This window comes from Serinus canaria, chromosome 1A (assembly GCF_022539315.1).
Source record: "Serinus canaria isolate serCan28SL12 chromosome 1A, serCan2020, whole genome shotgun sequence".
In the NCBI taxonomy this organism is placed as follows: Eukaryota; Metazoa; Chordata; class Aves; order Passeriformes; family Fringillidae; genus Serinus; species Serinus canaria.
In genome coordinates this window covers 58,079,975-58,103,222 of record NC_066314.1, presented here as the reverse complement: position 1 = coordinate 58,103,222, position 23,248 = coordinate 58,079,975, and the positions used below count along the sequence as shown (strand labels likewise).

General features: G+C 36.9%; 1 protein-coding gene across 2 annotated transcripts in view; it reads left to right on the top strand.

The window, feature by feature from the left end:
* KDM7A (lysine demethylase 7A) overlaps positions 1-23,248 on the top strand; it is a 63,274-nt gene that overhangs the window by 2,886 nt on the left and 37,140 nt on the right. For both annotated transcript variants that reach the window (XM_050983701.1, XM_050983697.1), the window contains exon 2: positions 22,857-22,942. In XM_050983701.1, coding sequence (XP_050839658.1) covers positions 22,857-22,942 — 86 coding nt within the window. The remainder of the gene's footprint in view (positions 1-22,856; positions 22,943-23,248) is intronic.

Genomic DNA, 23,248 nt, shown 5'->3' with positions numbered 1-23,248 from the left:
GCTTGCAAGAGTGCAGAGACTACGGAGCTTTAGATGTGACAAACAGTCAAAGCCTTCAAACGTGCAAATCCATTTATATTTTACACAATTTTTGTGTTTTCCCCATCATTTTATCTGCTTTAAATGAAAATGTTACATTAAGCTGATTCCCGCTTTCTGACTTGTCTAGAATATACTCCAGCTAGAATGAAGCATAAGAAGTCCTTTATGCTGCTCTGTGTGTTCAACTTTTTCTTGGATCTGTTCCGTAGCTCTTGAAACCTCTTTAATTTCTTGGTTTCATCTTCAAATGATACGTGTCATTCTATGATACTTCTTGTGCTGTCTCTGCCTTCCTTTGTTTTTTGATGCTTTGCCTCAGTTATTAGGTTAACAACAAGCTGTCATGGTGTTTGTGTTTTTTGCTGTGATATATTCTGTGCCAAAGTTACATATCTTTTTTTTTAAACTGCTCTTGTAGTCAGCTCTGTTCTTGAAATATATTTGTGAAGTTTTCAGAAATCCTGTTGAAATTTTTGTCCTTTTTTCTGTCCATGATACATGTCCTCAACTAGATTTATGTGCCTTGCATAGCTGTGACTTATTCATGTAGACTAGATCTCAGGTCAGAACAAACTGAAGCTTAAACATATACTTCAGTTTTTGTCTGCACAGTGTAAGGTTGTCTGTGATATTTCAGAAGTAAAGCACTGTATAATTGGCCTTTTGAGGAGGCTGGCTTTGTAAAGCTGCACTTATACTGTACTAGTTGTTAAAGGAGTGTGGAGAAGTCAGTCAGGTAAACTGAGAATTAAAAATGCAGGTGCCCCTATGAACTCCTGTGTGTTGCAGTTTTCTGGGGATGTTTTGTTTCTCAACAAACATACAATGAACTTCTAGCATGTCTCAATGATGAATAGATTAAGAAATTATCAAATGTGTGCATCTCAGTTACAGATATCTGCCTTTTGAAATGCTGCAACTATTCTAATGTACTTTTACATTACATAAAGGTGTAATGTAAAAATTTCTTTTTAATTAAACAAAGGAAATATTTTACTCTTCAAAGTTAGAGCAAAGGGGTATAAGAAAGGGAGAGCATCCATTTTTTTGTTGTTGTTCAAAAATTAGCAGTTTACCTGAAAATTTCATAATGGCGTCAACTTTAGTGTTTTCCTCTGAAGGAGAAAATGTTTTATGTTTACAGAAATAAATATTTAATTTGAGCAGCTTAGAGGGCAGTCAGGGAAGTACAGCACTCATCTGTATGTAGTGTACATATGTACACGCTTCTGTTGCAAAGCAAAGTCAAATTGATTAAATTTATATGGAATTGTTTTTAAATTGATAACTCTTACTCTCAGGATTAATTTTGTATTTTGTAATCTAGAAAGAATTAACTTTGCCCTTTCCTATAGCAGTTCATTGGTGGTATTTTGCCATTAAGTGATGTTTTTTTACATCTTTGTTATTATTAAAAAACATTTAACAACATAATTTGAAAAGAAAGGTGATTTGTGTACTGTTTGAAGATTATCATTCAAGCTGCAGATGCCTTGGGGCCTTTTTTCCTCACATGGAGGAAAAATTCAGTGCCAGAGTCACATCTGAGGGAAGTTCACATAGAACATATTTTTTCTGATATCATATGGGTTTGAACGTGTCTTTGTTTGGTCTCTGAAGAAACAAAAAACTTATCATCCCCGCCTTAATATGATCTCAATGTAAAATCGAGGTTTCCCTCTTGCAGCTGTTAGGTTCCATGGTACGGGTCTGTCTGAACACACTGATTTGTACTCTGATGGCAGGCTTTCTCCTTAAGAAAAGAAGGAAATGCAAGTGCTATAGTGACTATTTTTCCTGAATTGGTTCTTTGTTTTGGAGCTTTATGATGGGCTTTGCCAACTCTTTGCTGCTGAAAGAGGCTGTCCTGCTCCTGGCTGTGTGCTACTGTAATTCCTCTTTTGCTGGTTCAGTGCTTGCCTGATTGGTAAATCAACTCTCCTCAGAAAACTGACAGAGCCCATTCTCTCGCTGGGTTAGCTTTTTGTTGGGTTACTGAGTTGAGTGGGCTTGTCAAAGGCTAGGATGAGTTGCAAAACACTTGAAGGAATGTGTTGTTGGAGGTGATACTGGTGGGAAAAGACAAGAGTTGCTCATTTTTTCCTCACTGCCCACTTTGGGATTGATAGCTCACCCAGTTTTGCAGAGCCTTGTTTTTGTGCCTCAGTCACCATGTGTGATTCTGCCCGGGCCCAGTTTCTCATCCAGTGGGGTCCAAGGGTGCAGCTGCAGGACCACAACCCTAGAACATCATCTGTTTGCCAGGGCAGGCAAAGCTCTACTGTCTGTTGTGGAGTTGGAGGACAAGGCATGGTGGTCAGGGAATGTGGAGGTTGCAAAGAGACTGCTTACAAACATTTTCTGGTGCAGACCTTCTCTTTACAGAAAATTAAGTCCTTGTAGTTAGAAACATTCAGGGACTTGAACTGAATCAACAAATCCTGTCTGGTCAACAGAGCTCTGGTCTGGCACCAGAGAACTTTGAAGATGACTTTCTGGCTCTTGTGATGTATAAGCCTTAAATTCTTCATGTGGCAATTTGGTGGATCATAGAGAAGTGTTTTAGATCTCAAGGGAAAGCTGATGTGTTTAATCTTACTTTTCCTTGGCTTAGCCATGCTTCCTCAGAAGTAAGATCGAAGTCTCAACTTCAGTCCAATGAGCTGTGGTGCCCTCTGCCAAAGAATTAAGTAACTTGAAGTGACTTCAAGCTCTTCTAACAATACAAAAGCTGAAACAGTTTTGGTTAAACTGAAAAGAAACTTGTTATAATGAGGATGCCAGACAAGCACTTGTGTAACTGGATGTCTGTTTCCAATCCTTTTATATTCTTTGTTTGGACAAACCCTTTTTTTCCTCTTGGTTCCAATCTGTGAAGTGGGAAGACTTATTAATATATATTAAAGTTAGATGTGTTCTACCATAATAAGCACTGAAGAGTTGCAAGTATTCAAATTGCTTAAGTTTTTGAAACTGTAATAACATGTAAAACTGTGTGCAAGTTATTCTCTTTATGGTTTTCTTGAAGAACTGGCTTTATTGGAAGTAAGTGTATTTTGAAAGTTAACACTCCTTTCCTTGAGATCTGTAATTTTGTAATTTTTTTTCATTTGTTCTGGAATAAACATAGTAGATGGTTTAGCTTATGCCTTCTGATAAAGTAACTAGGAAAAGAAAAAAACATATTGTCCAATAAAGATCTGTAAGAGAACTGAATGGTACACAATTCAGCTTTTTAAATTAGAGTCCAACAAGATTCTAGTGAGTTTGTAAGCAGTTATTTAATGGTAATAGTTCTAATTTCTAAAGCACAAATTATTACCTTTTCAGTGTTAACTAAATCTGATTCTCTTTTAACTATTTTAAACACTACCTCTAATTTTCTGTAATATTAGAGTTCACCTATATTTTGGTATAATTGTCTTGTTTTGGTCTTGACTGTGCAAATGAAGACACTCTATGTGTAATTTAACAGTGATTTTTTTATTAGCTAGTTAGTTTATGATGATTTTATATTCTGAAATGTTATTTGTTGATGTTTATGAAGCCCTTCAGTATCTTCCTTTCCCTTTATGTTTAATACATAAGTGATTTGAGGAATTCAGATATTTTCAGAAGGTTCAGCTTTGTGACTTCTGTATCTAAGAACTAGAGATGAGAGAGGAGTCTGATTGGTGGACTGATGCATGGTGCACCTAATTTCTGTATATACCTACTAGGTGCTGCAGTGCAGAACATGAAAGATATTCTTTTTATTTTAAAGTTATCTTGATCTGTTGATTATGATGCATTCTCTTAGAGCAGCACATTCGCAGTAAAATGGCTTAAGCCTTACAGTGGAGTATCACTCTGTTAACTGCCAGTGGGCAAAATCACATTAATTTTGTTTTCATTCTTCATTTGTGGTTTCTAGCCTTTTTTTTGGACAGTTTTCATATTCAGTAGCAGTTTGTTATTTTTAATGATCAATGCAGTTGCTGTGCACTTTCTGCATCTTTTGAAAGATCATGCAGTAATAGTGTCTCCATTTCATTCACGTGACAGTCTGCCCAAATTGAAGATGAACTAATACTCTTCACGTAACTTTTTGTACTTTCCCTACATCCTACGTCACTGTAAAATAAAATACCATTGTCTCAAAACAGCTCTGAGTAATCAGTAACCATTTCCAAAGGTGCAATGCACGTACTTAAAACCATAAACATGCTCAATTTTACCTTTGTCTCATTGCTCAAGTATGAAAATTCAGTTAACATCATTGCTATTCCTTTATTATCAACATATGAGAGGTATTTTAGTGAAATATATAGCTTTTAAAAAGCTAAGCTATTTTTCATTTTGTCAGTCGTTTCTAATGTATTACAACATTAGCTCATGAATACACAGAACTAACAATCTATGGAGTATGAATTGTCTTGAGATGTCTGTTGTGTGGTGGTAATATGGATTTATGTGGCTGGTAACCCTCTTCAGGTCAATTCTGCTTTTGAATGGAATTAATATTTAATACTGTTTTCTCCATTACTTCAGCATTAACTAAAGTAGACTTCAAAACTGGCGTTTCTTTTTGAAAATACTGTTCATTGTTGCTCAGGCAGGCATAAATGCTGATGTTCACCACAAAAGCAAGAAAGTTTTTTTTTTAAAATCCTCCCACATTATTCTGTCTTAAAAGCCAATTGGAATAAGTATGATTGTTCTAGATTTTTAATATATTGTGGTCTGATGTCTATTTATTTTCATCTGAAACTGTCAGCTGACATTGTAGCTAGGCTGGGAAATTAATTTCGTAAATTTAATTGTGTTTGTTCCATTTACATGAATACTTTATTCACTTAAAGGCTCTTAAAGCTCTCTTCATGAAAATGAGTGCAAGGAAAGGTGACTCTCTGAGAAATGGAATCTTTGATATTGAAGATATATGATTGCTCTGTTCTGTCATTCTTACCACTTATCAGGCAGTATTTTCTAAAGAGAATGACATTTTTCTTTTGGAATATTGATGTTTGCCAATAAATGAAGTTCAGATGAGATAAATGAAGAGCAGCCAAAGAAATGGCTGTATCTTATTACCCAGCAGTACTCGTAAGACCTCTGGTTGTCTTGCTCAACATACAGATTTTTAGTTTTGTTTCAATAACAAGAATATTTGGATCTTTTTGCTGAAGGATTACATCATGCTGTTGACTTGCAAAACTTGGTGTTAAAAGCAAGTAGAAGAAGAGAAATGAGGTGTTGCAAGTCAACACAGGGCTTTCAGGATACTGCTGGGCACATCTCTGAGGTGCAGAGTGCTGTACAGAGCAGTCTAGAACAGTACCAGAAACAAGGTAGCTGTGCTAACAGGGCACTGTGCTCAGGAGAATATTAACAGTCTGCCCCCTCAGCAGGATGTTATCCCTTATTTCATGGAAGTGTGCAGTGCTGACATATCACAGCCTCAAGCCCACTCTGTCCTAGGTATTTCTCTGTGCTTCTATTGCTTATGTAACAGAGCACCAAAATCATGTCAAGAAAACTGGTGTGCACATGTAGTCTCTTAAATCTCAAGCTACCTTCTGACTACGGTATTTGTCTGCCCAGAGGATCCATCAGTGTGAGGCACAGGTGAGCAGCAACTTGCTGCCTCTGATGCTGTGCTCTCCTGTTTGAACAGTTAGGACATCTCAGGGCATCCCTTTGCATCTCCTAACACTGCAGTAAAGTGTGTTGCCCTGATGGGATGAGTATCACAGAAGTAGTTCAGAATGCTGTTCTTACTCTCACTGAGAACGGTTGGAGCAGCTGTTGTATTGAGTGATTGGCCTGATGTCCTTGCTGAGAAGTGCTTATTTAGCACTTGAGAACTGAGTGAAAGCAGATGCCTTGGCTGTACCTTCCACTTCCAGCATGTCAGCTGGCTTGTGCCTGAAGGATTTAGGTATAATCTAGGGTTAGAGTATCATTTGAGTAGATGAGAAATTGCTGAAGCAAAGGTGCAGCTCTGAAGACCTCCTGCAAATGTTACCTCCTGAGTTTTGTATTTTACCTGTAAGGGCAGGTTCTAATTTCCCTTCAGTTTTTGGAATTGATGGCTCAACTAGCATTGCCAGTGAGAATATACTGAGCATTCTATTTCCTGCCTTATTTGACTGTGGAAATAAAGCTATTGTCTAATGAAAAAAACCCACAAACCCTCCACTTTAGAGAAGAATAAATCTTTTTACTCCTGGTTGGTTCCAATACTGAATAGATAGATCTATCATTGTAAGAGGGAACACAATCTTGTATATTAGTGAAAGGAAAACATCATTGGTACCAATGTTCAGCCTCTCAATGTCAGGTGCTGTTACTTGCTTCCTGTGAAGATGCTTTGCATAGAAGTGGTCTTTTCCTGCAGGTAGTTCCTTGCATTAGGGAAGAGATCTGCCATTTCTCTACAACCCGGTTTGCTTATTGCACGTTAGTGCTGTTGTGCCATTTTCATTCTCCCAGCATATGAGTGCCAGTGCTTGTGTCTACTTGGCTGGATCTTTGTTTTTCTTAGGGTTGCACTGTGTCTAATTCTCCTTTTTTTCTTTGATGTGTGAAACAGTGATGCTGTGTGGGGACTGGGACAAGGAAATGAGCCAATAGCATGAACAAGTGGTAAAACATGGGGGAAAAAAAAAGCTTTAGCCTTTCATTATGATCAGTGAAATGATGTTGAGAAGACATCTTGTTTGTCTGGACTAAACTTACATGAAACAGGCAGGGGTACATTTACACCATGTGATTAAGAGTGAGCTGCAGTGCATTCCTTACTGCATCTGATACACCTGTGCTGAGAAGGGAAGTGAATGCATCCCTGCAGTGTGTGATGGTAGTTCTCAATGCAAGCTACATGGAAAATTCCCAGGGAGTTGCTAGTGAACCACAGAGCAGCTTGAAGCAGTAAAGCCTCTATTTGCAGTTTTCCAGTCCATTCCAGGGCAACAATAGTAAACTCTGATATGATTTTCATGACACGTTATTAAATGCTTCGAATAGTCTATTTTTTGGGGTGGTGGTTTGGTATTTTTTTTTCCTTTCTTTTTTTCTTGTTCCTCTATTAAGAAATTGGGAGATAGAAGTAGCAGATAAATGTTTTATATAAATGTATTGGTTAACCTAGTAAAATAAAATTCTGTTTCTTATGCCAACCTGAGGAAGCTGGACAAGCATCTTTCTAGTGTGAGCATGTGCATTGCTCTGAGCCCATGAGAAATCCATCAGCTTTCTGTGAAGCTTGTGCACCACAATATTTTGGAACGAGTTTTTGTTAGGAAATGTGCTCTATCCCTTAATATGCTTGCCATGTGTTTAGAAGGAAAACTGTAAATCTCGGAATTATCATTGTTGGAAACATACTGACTGTGTGCCAAGAGGATGGGAATAAAGTAGATACTTCCTTTTCAAAACTGTACCAGACACAAAATAATTGAATGGAACTTATGGTTTTCAGGTGTCTGAAAAATTGGAACTGAGATCAGAAGATTTTTCTGTTCACATGGGGTATCTACAAAGGGGGTAAGCAGTCCTATGTAGAGGAGTCTTGTAGGTGAAAAGCTGGATGGAGAGAGATCAGGAGAGTAAAGACAATGTGAAGAAAACTTATCAAAACTAAGAATATGTGGAGAATATTGACTTGTACTGCAAGAGTGCGAAGTTTTAAATTTGAACATTAATTTGTGACTGAAAAAAGCCTCTGTGCTAAAATGTCTGCTGCAGTGGCCAGTCTGAAGTGATGTGAGGAAGATCCAAGTTCTAAAGCAGCCAGTGGGTTTGGTGAAACTTGCTGATACAAATGCATGGTTGAGTTTTTGATTGGCTGGAAACCCCTTTATGGTGTGCAGAACATAAGGAGTGATGATCAACATTGATTCAAATTTAAAATGTAACTTTCAGTATCTTTCTCTGAATGAAATCTAACCTGAATCAGCTGCAGATAGTCCAGTTTTGATTACTGCATTTTCTGAAGATAAATACATAGTTTGAGGTTGTCTTATGTAACTCTATGTCTCAAATTGCTAAAGGAGAAAAGATGTCTTTTTAAAGACTCAGGGTGTATTTAAATTGATGTACTATAAATTACAATGTAAGGTTGGGGAATTTTTTAAAAATTTTATTTTTTAGTATTTTTAGTTTCAGTTTCATAGCTGGTGCTATGTAATATAAACAAACTGATAAATAAACTTTTCTTCTCTAATTGAATTGTAAGAAACTAGCTTAATAGTTCACATTCAGCAATATGTCAAACTCATTAAAGGCTCTTTAGAGATCATTGACCTCTAAATCTTTATCTAGGAAACACTTCTGGTAAAAGATTATTCTTCTGTCAAGTATTTACTACTTTTTGCTAATTATTGAAGAACAACCTCTTTGGCACTTTCACATTATGTTAGTGGAGATTGTAAAGAAAAGCAAAACATCATTATCACTTTGAAGCCAGAAAAGCAACACCTGTTAAATGTTACTTATACTCCAAAAAGCCTGGCAGGTATGCAGCATGTCTTTGGCAAATTTCAAGTCCTTGCCAGTTCCTGAAATACTTAGAGAAATGGACAGTTTTGCCTTTTTTAAAAGGAAAACAGGTGCATCAGTAGTCCCCGGGATAGACTATTATATTTCTGTAGGAAGCACTATTAAATCTGAAAACTAAAAAAAAGGTACTAGTGTGTCTTAAGACTTAGAAAATGTTGTGCTGCAATTCATGCTCCCTTTATCTATTTATTCACTGGTGTCAGGAGCAGGGACCAGAACTTAAGATAATCTTGTCAGTATCCAAGGGTTTTAACCAGACCCCTTGTGCCGGGGTCATGTTACATTCTCTTCAGGGCCCATAATTCTTGGATACTTTTCTGTAGAGTAAGAGGTTCTAAGTGGGGGAGATAAAGGGTATCTTTACATAAAAAGTGAGCTGGAGGTGAACATTCCCTTGAGATGTGTGGGCTTGAACTCTAATAACTTGAATAAGCACATCTTGGTTGGAAAAACAAAGTAACTTCTCCCTTCATAGCAGCTTTTTAGTGCCCAGCACTTGGACAGTTTGGCTTAGACACCAAATAGGTGGCACATGCTGGGTGGGAGCACAGGGTGAGCACAATAGGGGGTGCTTCTGGAGTTTTTGGGTGAGTGGTGAGGTGCTACCTGAGTTGTAGGTACTTCTGAGGTTAGCTTTCTTCTGAATTTAACTACTCTTTAGGGACCAGCATTTTAACTGGATATTGCCCTAATAGCCTTATATAGATGAATGATTTCTTCTGTGTTCTTGCAATTTCTTTTTTTCCCCCTGCTGTTTAGGTGGATTCATACGCTTTCATCTGTGGCCATTGGCATTTGTCCTGTCTGTTACCTTTCCCCTTCCATCAGGGCAATTTTCACACATTGATATTTACACATATTGGTAAGGTCAGAAATTTTCTCCCAAAGAATTAATTTTGTGTTTTTCACAATCAGTGAACCATAACATCTCCTGTAGTTTTTATAGGAATGGTAAATCAGAATTCATCTCCAGGGGACCTTTTGCAGTAGGCCTTCTGCTTCATATTTTTCCTGTGCATTTCTTTGAACATTCTTGTTGGAGTCATCCGAATTTTGCCCACTATGAAGAAGGTATTTTAAGAGATACATATATGCGCACTACACATGCACTGATCTATGGATAAAATCATCTTCTTTTTCCCCATATAAAAGCACTGGAGCTGAGTATCACAGACTATGAAGTCAAGGTTACCTCTAAATATGTGTGTGTGTCAAATTTAGATTGAAACATGTGGATTTGTGCTTTTGCAAATACTTCAGATTACTCTAAATAGCATATGATAGAGCAAAAATGGTTTTGGTAACCTGGATCTGAACTCATAAGAATTTTAGATTAAAATCAGTATGTCCAATTATATCCAGAATAAAAATAATGGATGCAGATAGAATTAAGTGCTGATGTAACTCAACCCCCAAACTCTTTTTAGCTTTGTTCTTCACTATTTGAAGTTTCCACATGGTCTGGAAATTACTGTGCTTCATTAATTCCATCTGAAAAGGATTGAACAGTTAGATTCCTGTAGCTAGAATAATGTATAAAAGTAACTTCTTGATATGTTATGGACTGCATGGGTGCAGTTTTCACCAGCATGTCCCTCTGGACCTCTATAAGCAGCTGAGAATCCAATAAAGATCTCTAGATTACAGGCATTATCTAGTTGATTGAAGGAGCTTTTTCTACTTACTGCTCTGCCAGCCAGCCAGTGTAACATCTGATATTTAGACTCATTATCTGTGTATCTGAAACAGTTTGCTTGTATCATAGCTTAAATAGAAGTTAATGTAATCAGATACTCCATCTGCTTTTGAAACGAGCATGGTGAGCTAGAGATGAGCCAGTTTGCTCTCAGATTTCTTCAGAAATGAAGCATCTGCCTCTATTTGCTATTGACTGCAAATCTATTTGCCTTATACAAGTAAGGTATTTCAGAGCTATAGGAGGCATCATGTAAATTTTTGTGTTGTGATCAGAAGATTCAGAAATTGTTCAGCTTAATAAAAAGCTTGCTAAAAAGTCCCTAGCAATGTCTGAAGAATATTGAAGGCTTCAGGAAGAATTACTCAGTTGAGAAGAAGATGAGTTGGAAAATGTGCTTGATTTTTATTTTTCATTTTTTATTTTTCTTGAAGGAGAGCTATTTAATGAGTTGAATTTTGAAGGCAAAGGAAGCTTTATTTCAGGTACAGCTGTAAAAGCTGTGAATGCTTCTGTGAGTGTTAGGTTACTTAGTAGATGGCTCCAGGAGGTCTTTAAAACCAATCTGGTTAAGAAATTTTTTTAACCCAGTTAGGTGGTAAAGTGTTTTTGGTGTAAGGAGCCAATTTAAAGGTGTGTAAAGCCGGCTGAAGCCAAGTTTGCTGTTGCTGCAGGCTGTAAAGAAAGCAAACAGACACATAGTAGCTCAAGAATAAGGGATTTGCAGCAATGGAGTTTTAAGGTTGTGCCAGTATTGGTTGCTGGTGCTAGAATGTGGGAGACAGAAGAAAGTACCTCCTAATGTTGTTATCAAAAAGTCCTATTTTCAAATCTTTAATGACATCATTTTTCAATTGAAATGGCACAGTGTAGAAACAATCATAAGTGTCCTAATCAATCCCCTCAGGCTAGGAAGTCATTGTGGGTTTGTTGTTGTTCACCTCCAAATCTTTTTTTATCACTTGAGATACTTGAGAACAAGACAGATCTGATGGTGTCTACTGACAGTGTTACTCGGGATGTCGTAAGCTTTACAGACTGTGTATTGCATAAAATAACAGAGCTGATAGTACTTGTCAGGCTTCACAATCTTTTTAAACAGCTCATCTTTATTAAGCAACATGATCTTTGTAAACAACTCATCTTTATTAGACAACCAGAATAACCAGCTTGTACTCTCTCTGTAGGAGTCTGCAGTCCATGCACTTCGTAGATGAGGAACATTCAACACTTCTAGCTGTTGAGGAGGAGATGGAGCTGCTGGAGAAATAGCAAAAAATTCCCAAATGGATTAAAAAATGCGTAGAGTGCAGATTGCCTAAAAGAGGTGGTTGAACTATTAGAGATACTTGTTACTTAAAAATGATATAATAAATGGTTTTTTTGTGAGACTTTGATGTAGATAATTATGGAATTTAGAAACTGCTGAGAGTATGCAAGAACCGTGAGGGATGTTTTGGTTTGATCAGTCTCTAAAAAACACAGGTATCTTCCCACTTCAGAGTGGTCCTTGTGTCTCTCAAACGAGAAGGTGGGAATTTAGCTGAAGGCTTGTCCTTTTGATCTTTCTCCTGCTTTACAGAAAACCGTGTTTGATGTGGTTTAGAAATGTAGCTTCCAAACTGTTTGGATTATTTGTTTTATACTTCCTGTTGTACTTCAGTGCATTACTGGAAAGAATTTTTGTAGGCAAATAATATATTGGTAGTGGCATAATGTCATACACCAGTTGGGTACTTACCTTAGCTACTGCTGTCGCTGGAGCTACAGATACCTGGTCTCAAGGAACTGATTAGACACTTCATCAGAGAAGGATGTATAAAAGAAACCAGACTAAGTCCATCTTAATGCTGTGCTAAGGAAACCTTGGTTCACAAATGACATCTAGAGCCAATGTATGTGTCTCTTTGACTCAATAATGCCTCTCTTGATGTTGTGCAGGTGTGTGATTAAAGTTGAGGAGGCTTTTCAGGTGTAGGCAGGGATGTGCCCTGCAATCTTACTGGTAAGTTATTGGCAGTGTATCTGTTAGGCCACAGGAGGTTCTCAGTCTTAGTGAATAATGAAGTCCCAACAGTAGGCCTGGCCAGGTCTAGTGACTTTCACTGCTGGGAGGAGCAGTCCTACTTCCCATACCCTTCTCTCCAGGTTACATAGTCCTCTTCCCTCTCTCATGGATTGCCTCTCACAGTTGCCCAACTGTGACTTGATAAACAGGCAAAAGACTGGCTAGGTTAGCTTCTGTCAGATTAGTGAATAAAACCAGGTTGTCTTGTAAGCAGGCAAGTGTTGTCAGGGGCATTGCAGGGAAAGGGAATGGGAGTGCTTGCTTGGAAGGGAGTGGGTAACCTGCCCTCTTCCAGGAGCTGCCAGCCATTGAGTCAATGCAAGCTGTGTCATGTAATTTGTTTGTCATTTGGAATTGGACCTCAGTTCTCTTCGTAGGGTGTGTTTTTATAATTCTGTTAATTTCTGTCCTTTTTTCTTTCCCTTCCAATGCCTTCTCTCTTTGAGACAAGTAACTAATATGTCTCTTCTGTGTATAAAAGGCCCTTGCTTTATCTGATAGGAAACTGCACTGGAAATGGAACTGAATTTCCTGTTAAATCAAAAGACTTGGTTGGGGTGCAAATAGATCTTAAAATCATATAATATGCAGTATTTCTTTGAGATGGCTAGTGAGAATTGACAGGAATCTGTGCACAAGTTGGAGCTGAGGAAGATTAGGACAAAAATCTAAGAATCTAAAAGTTGAGGCAGGCAAGCAAGAGTAGACTGTATATCATTGAATTGTTAAGGTCAGAAAAGACCGTGTAAGATCATTTGAGTCTAACCATTAAACTACCACTGTCATGTTCCCCACTAATCCATGTCCCCAGGCACCACATCCACATGTTTTTTGAACACTAAGAGATGGTTATTCCATTTTACATACATATATATATAGATATATATTTAATTTTTTTTACCCTTGTAATTAATAATCAGGGACATGTAATAAGCAGCTTTAATTTGCTCTGTTAAATTGCCATAGTTACTTTGCTCCTGAATGAGTGAACATTTAATTAACTTGTATACTGATTTCTCTTTTCCACCCTTTTGTTATCTCTGTAGAGCTTAGGATATTTCTTCGTTATTTCTTCTGGGGAAATAATGGTAGCAGTTTTGGGTAGTAGTTTGTTCTTTGGTAGAATGCAACCACTCAGAGGTGCTCAGTTAAGATATCTGTTTCAAGATGGGTGTGGAGGCTGCTTTAAATGGTTAAAGATTTTATAGTGTGGTTGGTTTTTTGTTTTATAGGATTCAGACAAGAGTGTTAGTTTTGCCTTTAAACCCTCTGATTTGAAAGTATTATTTTAAAGTACCTTATTTTTGCTTATTGTAAGTTCAGGATTTTTTTTATTAAGCACAGTTAGAATAACCCTATCTGAGAACTGAAATAAGGCAAATTATCTAAATAAGATGTAGTTATGTATCAGGGTGGTTTACTAGGTTCTGTTTTATCTTAGGGGCAAGAGGTTAGCTGTTGACTTGGAGTCTTGTGTAGGAGATAAAAATATATAATTGAAGAACATACTTAATGGCCTAGAAAACTTTTGTCATTAGTGTACACAGAAGCAATTCTCTCTTTTTGTTTCTCCCTTTCAAAGCCCTCTCTCTCTAAACCAAATAACTAATGTGTGTTTTCTTCAGTGTGTTTAGGGCCCATAGTACCTAATACTGCTTTTACACACAGTACATTATAACGAGAACTGAAATTCATGCTGGCTGTGGTCAGATAAATTGGGACTCCAGTGTTCCTAGAATTAATTGAAATCCAATGTTAATCCTTTTTCCTGCATCAGTTGTGGGAAGGACAGGATAGATTTTATTTATTTCAACAGGCTTCATGCAGTTGCAACTTCACTAAGACATAGTGCCTGAAGTCAGATTGGGCTATTGTTCCTTCTTCTCTTTGGTCTGTCAGTCTGGCCATGCTGGGAAAATGAACAGAGAAAGAGGAGTCTGAACTGCTGCAGAGAATTTTGCTGAATTCCTGAGCAGTGTGTTTTGCTTCATATGTGTAGGGTTACACAGATTATTTGTTTTAAAGTGCTAAAAAGAATTTCTTTGTGTCAGATCAATGTGTATTTTTTCTTACTTTCAGATGAATCTTGTCATGATTCACTTGCTGGTATCATCTTTGTTTCTCTCAATGGTTTCACACTGAAATAAGGTCTTCAGCTATCACAGCTGCTTTTAAAATGTCTCTTTTTTTCTCTACTCTCTGACAAGTTGTTGAGTTTTGAGGTCTGCTTTAGTTTTCTTAAATCTTATTTCTTTGCTTGTTTTGAGGCAGCTTATTTTGCCAAAATCTACACTAGAAGATTCAGGTTCCTTCAGACCTTCATTTCTGTAAAACAGTGTTTTTTAAAAGGATCCAAACAGAATTAATTGTAAATACTGTTTTAAAGCAGCTTGATCCATTCAGTCTGGTTGGGAAGAATAAGTAGAAATCTCAATTGGCATAGGAAGGATGAAGAATTTGCTATATGCTTAATAGACAGTATTAAACAGAAGGAGTGCATCAAAAGTACTTCAGTCGTGTTAATTTGGCTCTCTCAGGAATAGGAAAAGTAACTTCTCATAAAGCTGCTACACAAAATACATGATGGTGGCTTCCATTATGGGTTAACCTGGACTGTGTATCTCTTCCTAGAAGTCATACATTGCAGTGAAAAGGTTGTTTGACCTCAGTGTATATTTTTGCACATAAAACTATTTGGATTTTCTGAGCATGTAATTATTTGACTTCAGTTTGAACAGTCATTTGACTTCATTTTGCTTAAATTCCTAATTGTTACATGGAATGCTTGTCTGGAAAATCTGCTTTCCACACAAGCATTTCAGCAATGGTTAGAAATAAGAACATGTTGATTATGCCAAATATTCTGTTGTCAAAGTATTTTCTAAAAGTAATAACTCTCTCTTACCTTAATTCTAGAAATTTTAATAAATTGAACTTAGTGTACTTAAAAACAGATCTTGGAAAAAAACTGTGTTGAGTTTCAAAGCGATACCATTCTTTTTTTTGTTGCTGTTGTTCAGACTGGAATTGTGGAATGGAGAAGTCAGTTTACAAATAATGTACATCACTGGTTTTTTTTGAGATTTGAGGCAACATGATGATTATGTAGATTATGTGGCTACTTTCTCAATGCAGGTAGAAGATTTTTTGTATTTGTAACTGAATCTATTTGATTATGTAACTCAATAGCTTTGTTCCATTGACCATAATTTTCCTATAAGGTTTCTACATTTCAGAATCTATTCTTTAGAATTAAGCTTTTGTTGACAAGGTATCATATACGGATTTCATTTATTTTAACCTCTGTGCTTTGAGAGAGTGAGGAAGAAAATCAGTATACCTAATTCTTTCTCAATAGAAAAATGTGCAAGAGTGTTGCCATTCCAAGTGTTTTCTGAAAGGACAACACTAGCATCACTATCAAACTTTAAAGTTTTATTTCAGAAGGTGCAAGAAGGTCCTTTGGAATTCAAAATAGATCATATACCTGTCTGCATGTTTGTGTTAGTGCAATACCTAATTTCAGAGAAATATTACATAATTTAAAAGTAGTAGGGTTGAATTACATTAGGGAAGTCTAAACCTATGTAATGAGCATTAACATTTTTAATGTGCAGTTTGATGGTTAATCATAAGTAGACCAAGGCCTGTTAGGACTTTGGAAGTATCAGAACAGATGTGTCTGAGCAGTCAAAGGTCAGAGTTTTTTGTATATTGTGGCATTCAGCATTAATTTTCTTGGGATTCTTATCTGTGTTGAAGGATGATGCAATATTTAATAAGTTAGTATATTTTTAGGCATTTTGAGAGTTGGGCTTACATGTCATTTTTCTGTAGTTAAGAACTTGGTGGAATGTGTGTGAATGAATGTGTACAAAAACTCGGTAAGCTGTTGGGCAACATGCACATATTCTATACAGATCTTAAAACATTGTGGGTTGTTCGGTTGTTATTGTTTTGTTTTGGTTTTTGTTTGTTTGTTTTTTCAGGGAGAAAATGGGTAACTTAGGGGAGGTTTTTTACAGATAGAAAAACAGAATAACTGCTATTTTAAAAACAATTTTAAAGTGCAGTTTTGCATGTTCTTTGTGTTGTGTCTGATATTGGTTGCTCCCTTTCAAAAGGCATTTTGTTTTGTGAAGTGAATATGGCAAAAGCAAAACCTCTTGTTTTTTTTTTTTTTTTTGTAATTTAAAGCAGTAGTTCAGTATCTAGTGTATAGAAGTTTTGTAATTTTCAAAAATTATTTCATTTCTGAAGTAAATCCTTGTAAGTTTATTGTGATTCCAAAACTGTTACCATGCTTATCATGGTAAGATGAAGAGATAATGGAAAGAAACACCATGTTTCTTTGTGGCTTCTCATGTTGCTTTGTGGCTACCTTTGGTCTGTTTTGTTTTCTTTGGTGTAACTGAATGCATTTTGAAGAGTGGGGCTGGAGGGGAAATCTATCTGGCCTAAGGTCCAGGGTTTAAAAGCTCACAACATTTATTTTAAGTTTTAAACTCTTCTTCAAATAAACTTCATTTTTTCATCTGTTCTTGTGCTATGGATGGTATGGAGTCTGTCCATAGTATTGTCACACTGACTTTGTCTTTCTCTTCCTAATTAAGCATTTTAATATTGTCCCATAACAAGTGGCAGATGTGGCTGGTTGTGGCAGTGACATCTTTAGTACTTCCATTGTTTTAACCTGTAAATACTGCCTTGGCATCCTTTTCCCACTTGGGAAGCATAGGCTTAAATTAAATGACTAACCAGAATTCCTTAAAATCTGCCAGACAGACTTCCTCCCCTATACTTTTATTTGTATTCTTGGAATGTAGTAGGAGAAGCTAATGTTTGCATAACTTGCAAGTTCACTAACTAATTTTGGCAATAATGGCTATAGGTTTTTTTGGTTTGTTGTGCTTAAACAGATTAGGACTGAAAGTAGCGAGTGCAGACCTTGTTACAGGTAAAATGAAAAATTTGCTATAATGCTCAGTATATTAATAGAAATAGCTCTCATTCTTGGTGATTTGGAATTCATATTAAGGCTTGATAGTAAAAGGTATAGCATAAGATTGCTAAAGAATAAGGAGATGACTGTTAAGCAATCATTTTAGAAAGACAAGAGAGGAATTAACAGAATATTTTCTTTCATGTGTCTTCTTGAAAGTAATATTGTTGTATATTTGTTAAGTGACTGCATATAAGTAAAACGTGTATAATTTTATTTTTTATTTATGGAATTTTACTGTCAAGGTTTCTAAAACCTATCTGAAAAAGTGAGTTTAGTGGCAGTTTTTTCCTTCTGGATAAGCTTATTGAACTGACTTGCCATGTGGCTGCCTGATGGTTTAGATCTGGTGAGAGAAACAATGGAAGCCCACGGTCAGGCAGTTTGGAGGAAGGAGGATGGGACCTTTTTTCAACAGCACCAGCTATGTTCAGTTTAATGCAGTGAGAAAATGTACCCTGCCGTAGTGACTTTGGTTTGGGGACAACTCAGGCTGTCCTGTTACTAATGAATCTTTGCTGCTTCCAGCATTGCCTTGTTCCTGTCCTCATCACTGTTAAGACCCAGCAGAGTCTCACTATCTCTGTATCTTGGCTGCTCTGTGGATGACTGGAAATTGAAAAAGGATTTTGGCCATCTGCTCTGTCAGATAATAGGAAACATGCCTATACTCCTAGTGATTGTCTATAGCCCTGTGTTCTTGGTAACAGGAACATGCTTTAATACCCCTAGTATTTTTCCACTCTTTCCACTCTTCTTTTTTGTTCTTTTCTTTTTTTTCCCTACTGGATGTCAAGACCTGTGCTTTTTCCCTCCTTTTACGGATAAAGCCGTAAAAGGAGGGAAAAAGTGAGCCGACTGCTCACTTGGGCATATCAGGGAAAGGTTGTGGGTGCTGATGCAAAGGTGGACAAGAAGGACCTGCTGAGTTCTTGCTCAGAATGAGAAAGGATGGTAAAGAAGGAATAAGGTCCACAGTGTTTATTCATGGAGAATATAAGGGGATCTTGCAAAATGTAGTTTTTAGTAATTTTTTAGCTTAGAAAAGATGCAAGGGTTTGGGCTTAAATAAATATACTGGCAAGAGCCCCTAACCTGCATTTTTGCTGCACAGTGACCACAAAAAAGTCAGGTTGTTTGGGTTAGACACTGGAAAACCAAGAGATCTTGGAGCCTGAACTTCACGTGTCCCAATAATAAGTAAGAAACTTTAAGAAAAAAGGCTTAGTTTTGAGCTGTAAATCAACATCTAATTGTAAAATAATATCTATCCAACAATATCTGTTGAAGTAATATTGCACATGCCTGTGATGGCCTGCCCTGTTTCCTCATCTGCTAGGTGAAGCTTAGTAGGTGCAAAGTATGGTGCTGATGTGGAGTGGAAGCTGTTGTGGGAGACTTCCTAAAAAGTCCAAGTGCATCTAAAGAGATGAGCATGTTCAATTGTTTTGCACATGCTGCTGAAAGGTGGAAAAGGACCTTAAGGAATCGAAGCAGTAGGTGGAGGAAACAGAAGAGGGCATCCAAGAGGATGATGTCCCATGAACAACCCAACTTCTTGACAAATTTGCTCTTCTTCTTTTGAAGGTGATTCCTCTGTTTTCTGCTATCTTTTTATTAGATCATTGAAAATTGCTTGTATCTCTCAATTTTCAAAATTTTATTCTCAGCATGCCTCATGTACAGGAAATCTTTGAATATTCCTAGTAGGAAAATGGGCACCCACACTTTGCTCGTTTCTTGACTTTTGTCAAGGCAAGAAATTACTTGAGTCATTGAGTGCTTTTTTATGTAAGCATTCCCTTTTACACTGGGAATCTTATATAATGGTAGGGTACATATACTATTTGTTTTAATAAAATAGTTTTTTAAGTAGTCATATACCCTTAAGAACACTGAAAGTAAGGCTTTTAATCAAGGGCGCTTTGGATTTTTTTCTTAAATCAGGATTCTTTCAGCCATACTCGCCAAGGCAGTTAAGCAGTCCCTAAAAATGATTTGGTTGTGCTTGGTAATATCAGAAGCAGGGAAGAGAAAAGCAAGGCTGGGTTGAGAGCTAGCAAGTATTAGATGCAGAAGGTGCAGCAGCCTGTGTGGTGACTGACACAGATCCAATATTTATTCACACTGTGGTGCTGTAGGGGAGATGTGCCAGGTGCCTCGGGTGGCTCACAATGTACAGCCATGCAGCCTCCAGGGATAAAACTTCCTGTAACTGTCCTGGACTTCTGCAAACTCCTTGAGCAAGACATTCCAGCATAATTGTGAAATGGTTGTTTAATCTGTCTTTCTGAATTATCAGTACCCATCTCTTAAAATCTAAATTAATAAGAATACTGAAGAAGAGAATAGCCTCTGCTGGACTTCCCCCTGCACTGTGAAAGAAGTCTTATTTTGCCCTTTATTGAAAAGCAGAGGTCTACTGGTACTTGTCAGATGTTGGAGTCCTCTTCTGATTGTTTTTGATTTCACTTGCTGCTTTTACATAGCTACAAATGTAATGATCAAATGGAAAGCTGAGACTAAATCAGAAGCATGCACCTTCTGGAGAGACTTAAGTTGGGGGAATGGGTTCCTCAAACTTACAGTAGCACGGGATTTCTTCAGATTCCAGGGATGGACATATTCTTGTGTGTAATAAAATTTTGCACTTCCCAAGTCTTCTGCTACCTCTTGTTGACTTTCCCTTGATGCTAGATACCATGGGAAGTTCGGAGTGTCTGACTGCTGTAACAGAATACGTTTTTAACTATTTCTACCTTGCTATTCTTTCTAGAGCATTGCAAGTGAAATTGGGCCTGGTTAACCTTTTCACCTTCATGAACATTAGAATAAAAGGTGTATTTTTAAATAGTCTTGTATGGCTGTTATGGTTTTTTAAATTTAGTATTAATTTATTTTATTGTTTAACACTGTAAGCCTTCCACTGTTCTTGAGGATTAGTCTGTGACCTCCCTGTAGGAGATAAGCAATTCAGAAGCTAGGTAATATATACTCAAGACATTTCAACCCAAATGGATTGGGTTGATTGCAAGGTGAAGGGTAATAATATTTCATACAGGAAAACATCAGTAGATTGGGAGTTGCAGTGTTTGAGTATGTTAATGTTTTCCAGGCTCTCTGCTACCTCTTGGTGACCTTGTTTTGAGGTTTGAGGTCTGAAGTTGCATTTACCACAGTAATTGATTGCTTGCTAGTAGCCAGAGTGATTAATGTCAGATTCATCTGTGTATGTTGGAGAAAGGGACATGGGGAAGTGACTTGTAATGCTGCTGTGTGTGATTGATGTGCTCTGTGGCATCCTTGGCAGTGCTTGTTCTTGCAGGTGCTGGCACCTTGCTTGCCCTTTGCTTCAGCTGAGCATCTGCTGCTGGATTTGCTCCCATGATCTCCAGTTAGTGTTTTGTGTTTCCAGTGCTGAGTTTATGGGATAAATAGTAGACTGAAAATGTTTGCTTCCCTTATTCAATGGCTATTCCAGACATTATAATACCATTCCAGTCTCTGTGCACAAAATCCCATGTGCCTTCATGAAAGGTTATGCAGTTAATCATTAGTACTGAGCCTGAAAATAAAGCAGAAATTCTGTTATCTGTAACATTTGATAAGAGACAATAGAATCAAGATTCTTAAACAGAATAGGACAAATAGTTGTCAAAGCTATTTTTACTATATTTTTATGCAAATTTCTTGTGGTTAGCAAGATAATCTGATTGGAATGGTGATGAATGTATCAGATAAACACTGAGAAAAAGGGAAGGGAATAAATGAAGTGCAAACTTGATCAAGATAACAGTTCAACATAAATATCTTTAGCTGTTCAAAAATTAGAAGTTTAGCTAAAATAATGAGATTCCTAAGGATATATAAAACCAGCCTTCTGATTTGGGGCTTTTAGAATGTACATTTTAAAACAATTTTCTTATAATGCATAGGATTATGAGTCATTCATCTATTCTATAAAAAGAGTGAGAACACAAGCAGAAGGAAATGGGACATGCATTTTTAAAGACTGCTTCTGCCTTCCTTTTTGTTTATATGTCAGCTGGATTTTCATGTAACAATGATTCTTGTAGCTGTGGTCTTAAAGCAGATGCTAAATATTGCAAGAATTGCGATGAACTATGGCAGCTGAGTTTTGTATTTAGATTTTAAAATAATATGCATATAAAAAAAGCGAAATAATTTCTGGATTTCATGTGGGATGTTGGGAATGGGGAGGTAGCTGAATGTTTAGGGGGAACTCAGAATGCGCTTCCCGTTGATAGTTACATGGGAGATGGTCTTCAGTTTCAGACTGGATTTGCTCGTTGTGCTTTCAGTGCTAGACTGTTTCTTGTATTGTTTTGGCAGCATGTACTGACACTTGCTGGAGCGTGTCAGCATTTTGGCACAGGGCTGCTGAGGAAAAGACTTTGTGTAGCTGGATCATTTCAAAGCTTCAGTGTATAAGCACTCATTACACTTGATATGAAATGGGTTACGTGACTGGGGCACTGTTCCAGTTCTTGTGTTACTAGAGTGCATTGACTGTACATACCTAATTTTGGTGTAAATGTTCAGGGTTGTACTCTGTTTTTCTGTATTAACTGTAAAGTCAGCAGTTTTGTAAGTGTCAGTGAACTTTTCAGAGAAAGAAGAACTCTGGCAGGATTCAGACCAGCAAGCAGGGATTACTTGTGTTTTTCTTTTTTTTCCTTAAGAACTTTGTGCAAAAGCACATGTTCTCCAATTAACCTCTAGTGTTTCAGCTTCTAACAAAATGTACTTAATTGACTTCAACACTGTTGTTTAGGTATCAGCAGAGTAGATGCTTTTCATGACTGTTGTAAAAATTTTGCTTTCAATCACATTTTGACTGTTTTAACTGGAAAAAAATATGCACTGAGAAAACATTACATCTCTCAAACACTCTTTAAAATTCTTGCTGCTATTTTAAACCAAAACCAGTTCTTCTAAGTTATTTATGTGGTCACTTGTGTAGTTTACAAATCCAGTTCTATTGTAAAGATTTCAAGGATAACATGAAAGTGTTCTTCATTAATTTCTCTTAGGGGGTAGGAGTCAGTTACGTGATTTTTGCAGAAAGAAAAAGAAAGACAAGGAAAATATCTATTATATCTTCTATAATTTAGCAGCACATAAACCTCAGGGGTTTTTTTTTTTAACTCAGAGCTTCTGTGAGGAAAACTGCTTGAATGATTTTGTAAAAACTGCTTCCTGAAATTAGGACCAAGGTTTTTGGGATATATATTGTGGATTTGCTCATTTTTAAAGGAATTTGATTGTTGTTTTCTGTTTATGATTTTTTAAATGGCATTTTGTATTCAGTGATAAATTATTACTCAAAATTTATGTGGCAGCCCAGTAGTAGAGATAATCTGGTATCTCATTATAATTCTGTAGAGTAAGCACATTTTAATAAAAACCTAAGATTTAATTATTTTTTAGCTTGAAAAGTAAACCCTGTGTGCATTCTCATTAACATGTAAAAAATGTTATTCCAGCTGCGTTGGGGTAGAGGAGCACCATGCTGTTGACATTGATCTATACCATTGTCCCAACTGTGCAATTCTCCATGGACCTTCTCTAAGTAAGTATGGGTTATTCAAATTTCATCTTACACCTTCAGATTGTTTTCTTCCCATATACAACTGGAAAGGACTGTTCAGAAGAATATTCAAGATGAGTTTGATTATTTGGAAGGCACTGGTTCTACATGACTAACTCTGAGCTGATTAAAAACCTGCAAAACAAACAAACCATCTTGAGACCTTCCCTGATGTGGAGATGCAGACAGAATATAATATAAGGCATAGCTATAGATTGGAGAAATCAAAGTGCACAGGCTAAATAGAAAACAATCTGGACTTGGCAGAAAGTGAGAAAATGAAAATTA